Source organism: Magnolia sinica, chromosome 12 (genome assembly GCF_029962835.1).
Source record: "Magnolia sinica isolate HGM2019 chromosome 12, MsV1, whole genome shotgun sequence".
Lineage (NCBI taxonomy): Eukaryota > Viridiplantae > Streptophyta > Magnoliopsida > Magnoliales > Magnoliaceae > Magnolia > Magnolia sinica.
In genome coordinates, this window is record NC_080584.1 from 1,254,443 (window position 1) to 1,266,323 (window position 11,881).

Sequence of the window (11,881 nt, forward strand, 5' to 3'; positions counted from 1 at the left end):
CAAATCATTATATTCTGATTAGCGTCACACATGTGCACACATGGAGACATGGGGTATATGTGCGTGTAGGTATCTAGCTGATTGTAAAAGCCTAGGAGTTTAAATTTTGTTTCTAAAGATTTTTGTTTCAAAATTTTAATTTCCTTTCTTTGAATGAGATCTAGAATAAAAGCTGAGACTATATAACCATTTCTTTTGTCGTCTTTTCCTGCCCTGCCTCCTTACTGTTTGACATTTAGTTGCTTATCTGTCCTCTTCAACTTTTATGTTCATAGGACCAGCAAATGGAGAAAGCAACTATGGAGCAGAAGCTGTGGAATTTGATCCAATTAAGCACCACAACCATTTCTGCCCATGGGTTAATGGGAATGTTGCTGCTGCTGGCAGTAGTAGCAGTGGTTCCAGCTCCAGCGCTGTTGATGTAGCTCTTTGTGGGTGGCAGCTCACGCTTGATGCCTTGGATGCCTTCCAGTCTCTAGGGCACATTCCTGTTCAAATGGTGGAGTCTGAGTCAGCTGCATCTCTGTATAAGGTCTGTTCAACTATCAATTTGTTGTTTTCATACAAAGAATAATAAATGCATTACATGCTAGTAATAACATATGAATCATGCCCTTGGCACGTTTATCTTATATGAGAATCTATACCAGGCTAGGCAATACTCCCTGTGTGTACTTACCCAGAGTCCCTATATGATGCTATAGGGTGAGGTACGTTACAGTTACACTGCCCCTGAATGGTTTCAAAATGTATCGCATGTGACGAAATAGTAAGAGATATATAGTTATAAACAATTAATCCTAATGCATTAGTCAGAAGTGTAATGAAATTCTCCTTGACTCACTTGAGCTTTATAATAGTATGGATCAATGCATTTGGCTATGTAGTTCTCCCCACATATTTTTGGCATAAAGACAGACTCTTTGTACCGGTGCCTGTTGATGACCTTTCCATTAACGGCTAATATTGTTTGCACAACCGCCCCCCCCCCCCCCAAAGTATGCAACTGATGTTGAATCACGGCATGATCAAGGGGCATCAAACTTAGGTCTTGAGAGATGCTTGAATTTGACTTTCCTTTTAAACCTGTTCCCTTGTATCAAGCTTCCACTTACCTAACATCATGGTTTCCCGTAATGGCCATTATGGGGCTGTAAAGGCCATTATGTAAAGGTAACGGTTGCAACCGTTACACCTACAGGGTTGTAAATGCTGTAACGGCTGTTATGGAAAAAAAATTACCCGTAACGGCCGTTACAGCCCCATAACAGCCCATTATGCTCTCCATAAAGGCCGTAACAATCCATTATAGGGCTGATACAATTTTTTCTGATTTTTGTTTTTTCAATTTAAAAAAAAAAAGAAGAAGAGACCATAACGGACATTATGGGGTTCGTAACGGCCTTTATAGCCTGTACCGTAAAGGTAAAGGTGGTGGCCATTACGACCACTATCATTTTCTTGAGCTTGTGATATTTTAAGTTCTTAACACACCAAGATCATACAAAAGCAATAAAAATATCTACTTAATTGTGTATTTCACTGATAAAGTTAAAGCATGTGAGTTGCAATAGCAAGTTTTTGGTTAAGTTAATGTCACCCCAAAAATACAAAGAACGCACTTGACCTAAAATGGGACTTATTATTGTAAAATTTCACATGTTTGATAACATATGATTCTCTTTGGTGTGGAAGAACATAGGAATCTAATCGTCCCTGGTTATGTTCCTTAGCCACTCCTATAAATACACAAACATTACAAAAGAAACACAGAGAGGACAAAATAATTGTATTTCAAAGTTGAAATAATAAATGAAAGAGTATCAGGATGTAATGAGCATTTCAAGTTATGCAAAATTTGCATTTATAATAATTTAATGTTTTTTCATAATGAGAATTCTGTAAGGACCGTTAATGGGTAGCATATTGATTTGCCCTTGTAAATAGATGCAAGAGTGTGTGAGGGCGTATACATTAGCATGGTCCTACTGAAAACCTTTGTGCTTGTTTACTACAAATTCTAGCTAGTCTCTCCTTAATAACAACAATAGGATGATAAAAACTTCCAAGATTCCTCAATGGAAAAATCTATGGTGGACCTCGACAAAGTAAATGATCCATCCACTGTTGGCTGTGACAAAACAATTCGACCACAGGCCCACAAGGACCTTGATTAGGCAAAAAGGGTCTAAACATGCACTACATTTTCCTATGGCCATACCTTTGCAACCAGTTATCCGTTTTGCACGTAAAATATGTTGTTGGAAAGCTACGACGAGCTCTACGTCCTGGCCAATCACCCAAAGCCCATTGGCCCAAATGGCTTTGCAAAATTCAATCATTTTAGGTGTCAGATTTGGGTTTTAAGTCAAAATTTACTATTTTTAGTAAGTTTCTGTTTACCTATTTTTAAGGTTTAAGAGTCTAGTTGTGGTTCAAAGCCTTTGTTTTAGTCATTTACAAGTTTGGGTAGGATTATATATCTTTTAACTGTTTTTAGTATTTTTTACTATTTCAGGAAAGTTTCCTAGTTTAAGTCGGATTAGGAGTCTAGGCCTATTTTTCTTATATATGGTCATCAAGTACGTTGTAGACAATAAGTAACATCAATTTTATTTCTTGTTTTCAGAGGTTCTTTCCCCACCTTTTGTGGATTCAAGTATTATCCTTGGGAAGATCATCGTGATCTCTCCTCTTTTATCCATGCACCCACTACACCACGACCTCTAGATTAGAAATTGTCCAGGTCTTTTTAAAATTTCTCTAGTTTTTAGTGTTTTTTTGTAAAAGTCCCTATATATGTATAAGTATATATAAATCCAGTTATTCATTCATTCAAACCATTGGGGGAAAACCTTTCTAAAATGATCACATCAATTTGATGACCCTTACCCTTCAAATGTGGTCATCATAAAAAAACCAAAATGCTCCTTTGGAATCATAAGCAATCCATGGTGGGACCTATTGAATAGATGTGTCAAGATGATGATTGGACTGATTTTGTTCCTCCACTTGATCTTCACTATCCATTTTCATGGTATTAACCGGATGTTAAGATCATCCGATCTTTGCAATTCTTTACCATGGTTTGCCCCCAATGGTATGAAAGCATGGACGGCCCATATCAATAATTGGATGTGCTATATGTCCCTTAACAGCTTTGGGGACATTGCTATTGTTCTCACGAAGGTGAGGACATTAGCATTCCCCATATGTTGATCATGGAATCAGTGGAACACTTGTTTCTGTGTTGCAACTATTCTAGGGAGGTATGGCCTAGATATTTTGATGTTTTGACAAGACATAGGTGATGGGGGGGATGATTGAAGCTTTTATCCAAGGATGGCAGACTAGCTTTTATGGCAGGCTGTGGTTACTTTTGCATGTGTAACAATAGGTTACAATTGCATCTGGAAACTTTTCATTTTCAATCTACCAATAGAGTAGTTGTTAGTTGGGCAGCGGGCTTAAAATCTTTTGCCTGGTGTGTAATCATGCGACAGATCAAAGAAATTTTGAGGGAAGAGTCTTCTATGTTATGGGATTGATGATCTCTCATCATCAGATCCCAAGGCTTGTTGGCCTTTAGCACTTGTTTTTCATTTCTTTTTAATAAAATCTAAGTTCCCATTGAAGAAACACTCCCAAAAAATCATTAAAAATAAACACCTCTGCCTTTCTTTTTCTTTATTCATTATTTTTCTTTTTATTTGCTGATTTGAGTATTTTTTGGCAGTGCCATGCGCTTGTATTGATCACATTGACATTATACTCTTCTCACAGGATGATCACCTAACACCTAGCCGAAAACTCTTGGCACGCCACTCTGTAAGCAAAAGTCACGGACACCATTAAGGTTCGGTCTTGACCCTTGAGCTCAAGGTACTTCAATATGCCACAATATTGGATTCATATACTTATAATTTTCATAATAAATGTAGTTGTGGCATCAAATTATTAAAGAGAGTACATTACAACATTTTGTATGTTTAGTTGTTATTTCTTGTTTCTTTGTATATATTATGTATTTTGTCTGAATAGATTTGCTGGTATTTTTTCTTTCTTGCTTGTTTTGCTTCGGCATGTCACTCTGTATAGTGTTCTTTTTTTTTTTCTCCTCGAATTATGTCAAAGACTAGAAGTAATAATATTCTTGCAGTGAAGTTCTATGATACTGACCTGCACGGGGGTTGGGCGAACGGCAAGCGTCATGGGTGTACTCCCCACAGATGCGAGTTCGATTCCCCTCCCCGGGATTACCGAGCATCCGCAGGGAATAGTCTCGCCTCAAAATGGGGTTGGGACACTGACATCATAAAAAAAAGTTCTATGATGCTATAGATTTATCTTTGCATTTACAGCTATGATGATGACTATGTAGTAAAAACTGGATTGTGTGGGCTTGCTGAGTATGATTTGCAGACACTTTGTGTGTCCGTGTGTATAAATCAATTTTTTTGGGTTTTTTTATTTTTTAAAAGCACTAGAAGATGGTTTTTTTCCCCTTAGTCATGTGCAGAAGACCAAGGTCATTTGAAATTATCAGACATGCTGTTTTCCTTTGTTAAGTTTTAAAAAAGGAAAAAGAAGAAGAAAAAAAAAAGTTTCCCTTTTTTGGGCTAGACTGCCAAAATGATCAAATGTAATTTTCCATTCCAAAAATTACTAATCTTACCTGAATGCTTTCCAGATTAATCCCAAACCATGAAGTTTTACAAGTTTAGGGTGCATTATTAGTGTTTGGGTTCTCAATGGAATCAAATAGCAATCCATTGAAATCATTACTGAGGAAATGGCCTCAGTCAGTGTGTGTAACCTTTTTTATTCAATACAACTTCAGTAATCTGCTCACTTCCATGAAATGACTAGTCCCATCCAAGTGCTTTGTAGATTAATCTTATATGGTTGAGTCTTATGCATTTAGGTATATTAGCTCGTAATTGGATTCAATTTTAATTCATTCAAATTCATTATAAGAGGAAATAGCTGCAGCCAAGCTCTTAATTGTGATTGCGTGCATTTCAAATTGGATTTGAAACAATACCAATTGCAGTTTTGGGGCTATATCTTACTTTGTTCATTTTACTCATTGAATTATCACAATTCAATTTGATTGAGCATCCAAACGCAGCCCTTTATCATCATTGCCACCATGACTGATTTTTTTTTTTCATGAATATGATCTGATCACAGGTTTGCCGCCAAAGGCAGCATCAAGCATTGGAACACAACTGCCTATGGACAGAAAAACCCATTAATGTTACTTTAATGTTATAGAAAATTGAGGAATTATGTTCATGTGATTTTTAGCAGCACTTACTTTCTGTGTTTGCAAGGGACTGGTTTTTATCTAAAGAGAGACTTTGCTTTGTAGTGCCATCTTTGGCATCTGGTACTGTATGTGAAAGATTGTTGTAGAATGAATCAGAGAAATGCAAACAAAAATGCGGTAGAAATTTCTCTCTTTTCAAACTAAATTACAGATTGTAGGAAGATGAAGAATTGTTATTATTATTATTATTTTGAGGGAGTTATTTGATACTCCCACTGTGGATGACACTTGATACGCAGGCACTTGAAATGGTTCACGCTGAATATATCAACTCAAGGTAAACTGACTAAATTGTTGAACCCACTGTCACTAAGAGTCTGAAAATCATATTGTTTTGACAATCTTGACCTCTGATTGGTGGACGCTTTTTTTTTTAAAGACCATTGGATGTTTTTCTTTTCCAACCGTCCAATAAAATAACCCCGCAATCTAATATTTAGATAATCAAATATGATTTTTTTTATTTTTTTATTTTTTTAGTATAGCTCATGATACATCTAAACAGTGCCTATAATTTGGACTGTTTGTTTTGAATTATTAATGGCATATTTTGAATTATTTGTTTGTCACATGTGCAATTTCTGAGTGATTTCTATGTGCTTGCGTAATGGATATTACGCTCTGCAAGAGCGCCAAAGTCTCTCTCTGTCACTCAATCATCAGTTTCTAATTTTTAGCATTTTTTTTCTAATAGATTTTCTAAAATTTGGGTGATGAGAAAGGGATATTGTGGGAAAATTGGCAAGCGTGGGAATTTTTCTGATGGAAATCAGAGGGAAACAATGGGCAATTTGGTAATTCAAGCACAGTGAGCCCGGATGCATTAGGAGGTCGGTGGTGCACCCATTTTGTAGAGATTGAGTCTGATCCGTGCTGTTGATCTGATGGGCCACATCCTGGATGGTAGATGCCTCCGATTTCAGCCCGACAGTGGCTGTATTTGTGCTTCTTAAACCTTCTATTTTGCTGGTTAGTGTTTAAAGTTTAAACCCATTTTTGTTAGGATCTCTCAGATCCAATCCATCCTCGAGATAAATCTTCGTCGTCTCCCATCCCTGTGATTCCTTCAAATGAATGGTCTGGATGGTTGGATCATCGGTCTCTATTGATTCACGCCCTGCTGGATATCGACCCCACCATCCATTATGGTGTCCCATCGGATCAACTGCTGGATCAACAGAATGCACGGGTGTTCTTTCACTATCAAAGGAAACTCATGCGCGTTAGCTCGTAAATAGCTTTCCCATGCATGGGTATTTTGGTCATGCAGCCAAAAGAAATCAACTGCTGCTGAAGAAAATCCACTCACCACCAATCACCTCTCAGAAAAACTGCCACGTGTCACTCCCATAAACAGATAAAAAGCGTGAGATATCAGGCCTCAACTCCCATCTCCATCGCTCTCTCACATGCACCATGCCACCTCTACACAGCCTCTGCCTTTCTCCCAACCCTTCATGGCCCAAGACCCCAACAAGGCCCACCATCAAAATAGCCCCAGCCCACCTCCAGACCCTCCTCCCCCTCCCAGACCAGAGCCTTCCTATCCAATTCAAGGAGAAGATCCTGGCCCTTGAGATCATGGGCGTGGACACCGGCCGGGCCCTCGCTGTCAATCCCACCCTCCAAACAACCCCACTCTCCTCCATCCACTCCATCATCTCCTTCCTCCAATCCAAGGGCCTCCATCAAAAGGACATGGGCCGTATCTTCGACATGTGCCCCGCCATCCTCACCGCCGACGTCGAGCACGACCTCTCCCCCGTCTTCCACTTCCTGTCCCAGGATCTCCATGTCCCACAAACCAACTTCAGGAGGCCCATCAACAAGTGCCCAAGGCTCCTCATCTCGAGCGTCCGTGACCAGCTAAAGCCGGCTCTGATATATCTTCAACGGCTGGGAATCAAGGACATGGAAGGACTTGCTTACAATGACCCAGTGCTGTTAGTGTCCAGCGTCGAGCGGACGCTGATGCCCAAGATGGAGTGTTTGGTGGGCCTGGGGTTTTCAGAAGAGGAGGCGGCGGGGATGGTGGTGAGGTGTCCAGGGCTATTCACATTCAGTGTGGAGAGGAATCTGAAACCCAAGTTTGAGTATTATGTGGGAGAGATGGAAGGGAGTTTGGAGGAGTTGAAGGGTTTTCCACAGTACTTTGGTTTTAGCTTGGAGAAGAGGATAAGGCTTAGACATAGGGAGGGCGTGGAGAGAGGCGTGAAGCTGCCTTTGGGGCTCATGCTCAAGGCTACTGATGAGGAATTTAGGAAGTTGTTAGAGAAGGGGGAATGAATGATCATAGGGTTTTAAGACTCGAACCCAATTCAGATGAGTCAGACTCGGATTCAGCACTACACAATTCAGTTAGATCACACAAATGGTCCCTGGGTCAGCCCCAACTCAGGTGGAATGAATTGATCTGAATCTAAAAATTATGGAAATGGAGGAAGGAATCTCTCTCTCTCTCTCTCTCTAAGGTTGTTGATTTGTTTTTTTGTTTTTTGTTTTTTTGTTTTGTTTTTTTTATTTATTTATAAATTTTGTAAATTGTAAATATAGTATTTTGGTTTTAAGATTAAGTTAGGAGATTCATGGGATTTTGGGTCTCTCTCCGTCATGGAAATTTGGGTGTAAATGGTCCAGATTACTCCTATTATGTACACAAAGGTCAATATCATCCTTTGGTGGGCCATCAAATTTGTAATATCTTGTCTTGACGAACAATCCATTATATTGGTATTACCAATCGTCTCTCTCTCTCTCTCTCTCTCTCTCTCTCTCTCCTATTGGGTTAGGTCTGGTCTGACCGTGGGGCCCACCTTGATGTATGTATTGTATATCCACACCGTCCATCCGTTTTACCAGATCATTTTTAGGGTATTCGCGCATAAATGAAGCAGATCCAAATCTCAGGTAGACCATACCGTAGGAAACAGTGGTGATTGACCATTAAAATGGGCCACCAAGGTTTTGGATCAAGCTGATATTTGTTTGTCTTCTTGAGTTACAGGTTTCTGTGACTTTATCAACAGGTTGGGTGGGAAATAAACATTATGGAAACATTAAGGTGGGCCTAAGAAGTTTTTAGTGGTGGATTGTTCAACCAACACTTAGTTCTTATAGTATGCCCCACCTGAGATTGGGATCTCCTTTATTTTTTAAATCATGTCCTAAAATGATATGCCAAAACAGATGGACGGCGTGGATATACAGTACATACATTTTAGGACATGACCCTACGGTAAGGGCTGCGCCCGTCTTGGATGGGCCGGAGCCGCACCTAATCCGCTCCCCTCTCCCCTAACCATAGTCATCCATGCACAAAACCACACAGTTGCAACTGGACTCGTTGGCATCCATACCACCTATCTCGACCATCCATTAGGTCCAATCCTTCATAGACTGCCACCAAAAAATTCATTTTTGATCATGCAAAAATGGATGGATAAGATCATTCCCAGAGTAAAATGTAGCTCCAGTTGCGGATGTTTAGTACCATTCAATTCATATTATTTTTGCAGGGTAAAGGGAGAAGAGACTCAACCTAATGGACGGTCCAGATAGGTCACACAAACAGCAACAAGTGCACGTGTGTTGCATGGACAGGTTTACATACACTTGGCCCATTAGATCATGTCCGTTCATCCAAATATCTTGTGAAAGGAAACAAGTGCAAAGACAACATATGCTGTCCCAATGTTTAGAGTGATGAACTGCAAGTTATCTCCTAATATTGACTTAGGAACTTCTCCAAATACTCTCCAATCCATCATGACATGTCCCATCAGATCATACGATCATGGCCCTTGAATGTGGACCATGGTATATACTTTGGGATCATCCACTTGCATTCTATTGGTCAGATGGTTAGGAACCTTATATCAAAGCATGTTTTTGGCCTGAGAAATCCAACTCCCTCCAAGTAGATTGTCCACTTGGGTTTGGTTGGGCCCACATGTACAGTAGTCCTGATGAATGTTGTATCATGAGTTGGAGAACTTCCTGTTTGGATAAACATAAGAAAATAACTAAAAAATAAACACTTCTTGTTTCACTGAATTCTAATGCTACAAAAATAGCAATGGATTTCACATGAGGTGTGACTTGGGTAGGTTGAACCAAGTTGATCCTACTCGTCTCGAACCCAACCTTGAGAAGACTCAACCTGCAACCTGACTCACCAAAATCCCAACCTGAGGTGTCCAATCCAAAGTCCGAACTCAGGCTGTGTCAGTTGCAGCTCTAGCTGCGTCTTGCCTCGGGCTGGACAAAACTTGGTCGTTCATTATCATTTTATGGCATGAGCCCAAAAATAAGGTAGATCCAAGGCTCAAGTGGACTACACCAAAAGAAGCAATGGTAATAGTGGCACCAACCGTTGAAACCTTTCTTAGGGTCCACCGGGATAATTATTTGTCATCCAACCTCTTCATAATGTCACATGGACCTAGATAAAGGGATACATAAATGTTAGCTTGATCATAAACTTTTGTGGCCCTTAAGAAGTTTTATTTTTATTTTGTTAGCTTGTCAATTCACACTTCACTGTTAGCCAACCCCACATAGGGATTCGATGCCAAGACCTCGGTGTTCAAACGAAGTATCTTTCACTCAGTCTACCACTTGAGCTATGGATTAGGGTGTAAGAAATTTTAATTCAATCCCCACTGCATAATGCACTTGAGCCTTGGATCATGGTGGGCCCCATAGAGCCCTTGCCTGGACTGATTGGACAAAAGACATGGATAAAACCCATGCATCATGGTGGGCCCCACTAGTTCCACATAGTAGTAATTACACTTTTTCATAATTAATTTCCACTCATTATCGAAACAAGATTCTTAAAAATAACATCCATGGTCTAACATCACCAGGAATAGATGAAAATCACTGTTAAATTATTACTTCATTTATTTATTATTTTATTCTCACTACTTTCCTTTATTTCCCTCCAATCCAAACACAACTATTGTACCTACCAAACATATGCACGATATGTGGAAGAGTACATTGAAGGCTTATATGGAAAAATTCCCCCATCTTCACCATGAACTGATTTTATCAGATGGTGGTTCCATCAATTATATGTTAGATGACAAAAATGACTAGGACAACATCTAAATGGGCCCCTAGGAAGGATACGGAACAATTATATATTTAAAATTATATATAATAAGATCATCGGGATAATAGTACCGAACATCGGTTGTAGTTTAACCCATTGCGGGAATTTATTAGGGCATAAAACTGTCAATGAGGTACAAGGATAATAACAAGAGTATAGCAGAATGTATTAAAGTGTGTAAGATCCAGGCCATCTAGTCCAAGCATTCTTAATGGTCACACATCTATTAAAAAAACAAACTTAACAAATGCTTAGTTATAATAATGGATTGAATTTGAATTGTAGGTTGACATTTAAGTAAGCATTATTATATTATATTACGGATAATAAAGAGAACAAAAAAAGAATTCGAATCGTTCTCTTAATATTACCTATATGTAGCTAAAGATTGAAGATTTGAACAGTTTTACTTTCATTTCTTGTTTTGTTAGTAATTCTAAAAACTTCTAATATAATGTTTAAACATTGCTAAAATGCCATTACCCAATTATCACTCGACATTAGGGGTGTACATGAACCGAGCTAGCTCGGTTAGCTCGCTCGACTCGACTCGAAAAAGCTCGATTCGACTTGGTTCGAAGTTGAGTTCGGGCTGATTCGAGTTGATTTTTTGAGCTCAAAAATGAGTTTGAGCCGAGTTCAAGCAGGCCTCAGCTCGACTCAACTCGGATCGAATCTAGCTTAAATCCAGCTCAAATCGAACTTGGATCGAACCAATTCGGTACTCGGTTACTATGCCATTGATGTTGCTTAGCAAGTGTTTGATTTTTGTATTGGTTGTTCTTGGCTTTTATGTTGCTTATTGTGAAAATGTCACAATAGTAAAGTTGGCTCGATCTTGGCTCAAACTCGGCCTGAACTTCTAACCGTATTGAGCCGATCTGTCAAGTGTGAGGACCGAGCTGAGCAGAGTTCTAGCTGAGTCGAGCAGGCCTATGCTCGACTCGGTTCGACTCAATGTACACCCCTACTGGACATATCAATTATAGTATGAAGGGTATAATCATTGATTTGGACAGCTTATCGTATGAAAAGTATGTTTGATTCCGTGGCTTCTACTAATGGATTTGATAAAATGATTTTAACTATTCTGTCAATGGCAAAAAGAAAAATGTAGTGTCAACATTAATGTGCTAAAAAAGTACCTATCAGTATCCATCATGGATTGAAGGATCTTAGCCATATGATCAATGGTTAAGAAATGTATAATCATCCTCCAGAGTCTGGACAGTCAAGGGGCCCACCTTTGTATGCCTCTTGCTAATAAGAATTCTTTGATCAGACGTTCCTAACCATCTGATCATATAAAGAAAATAATGGTCCAGATTAATTATAAACAGATGATGGATCTAATCATTGATCTGGATTGTCTGTCATTGACATCCCAAATATTATTTTTTAGAATAAGATATTTTCCAGCGGTAAAAAAT

At 39.1% G+C, this 11,881-nt stretch overlaps 2 protein-coding genes across 2 annotated transcripts in view; both read left to right on the forward strand.

The window, feature by feature from the left end:
• The window catches only part of LOC131221714 (uncharacterized), a 45,227-nt gene extending 39,673 nt beyond the window's left edge, over positions 1–5,554 (forward strand). The window contains exons 20-22 of the mRNA XM_058217011.1: positions 276–532; positions 3,784–3,882; positions 5,194–5,554. Coding sequence (XP_058072994.1) covers positions 276–532; positions 3,784–3,855 — 329 coding nt within the window. The 3' untranslated portion in view covers positions 3,856–3,882; positions 5,194–5,554. The remainder of the gene's footprint in view (positions 1–275; positions 533–3,783; positions 3,883–5,193) is intronic.
• Positions 5,555–6,712: 1,158 nt separating this feature from the next.
• Positions 6,713–8,085, forward strand: LOC131220741 (transcription termination factor MTEF1, chloroplastic). The gene has a single exon (XM_058215556.1). It carries the CDS (start codon positions 6,749–6,751, stop codon positions 7,616–7,618), a length of 870 nt encoding a protein of 289 aa, XP_058071539.1. The 5' UTR covers positions 6,713–6,748; the 3' UTR covers positions 7,619–8,085.
• Positions 8,086–11,881: the final 3,796 nt, after the last annotated feature.

Bases quoted from the DNA above. Each gene is read 5' to 3' on its own strand.
- LOC131220741 (XM_058215556.1), top strand. From the start codon at position 6,749: ATGCCACCTCTACACAGCCTCTGCCTTTCTCCCAACCCTTCATGGCCC.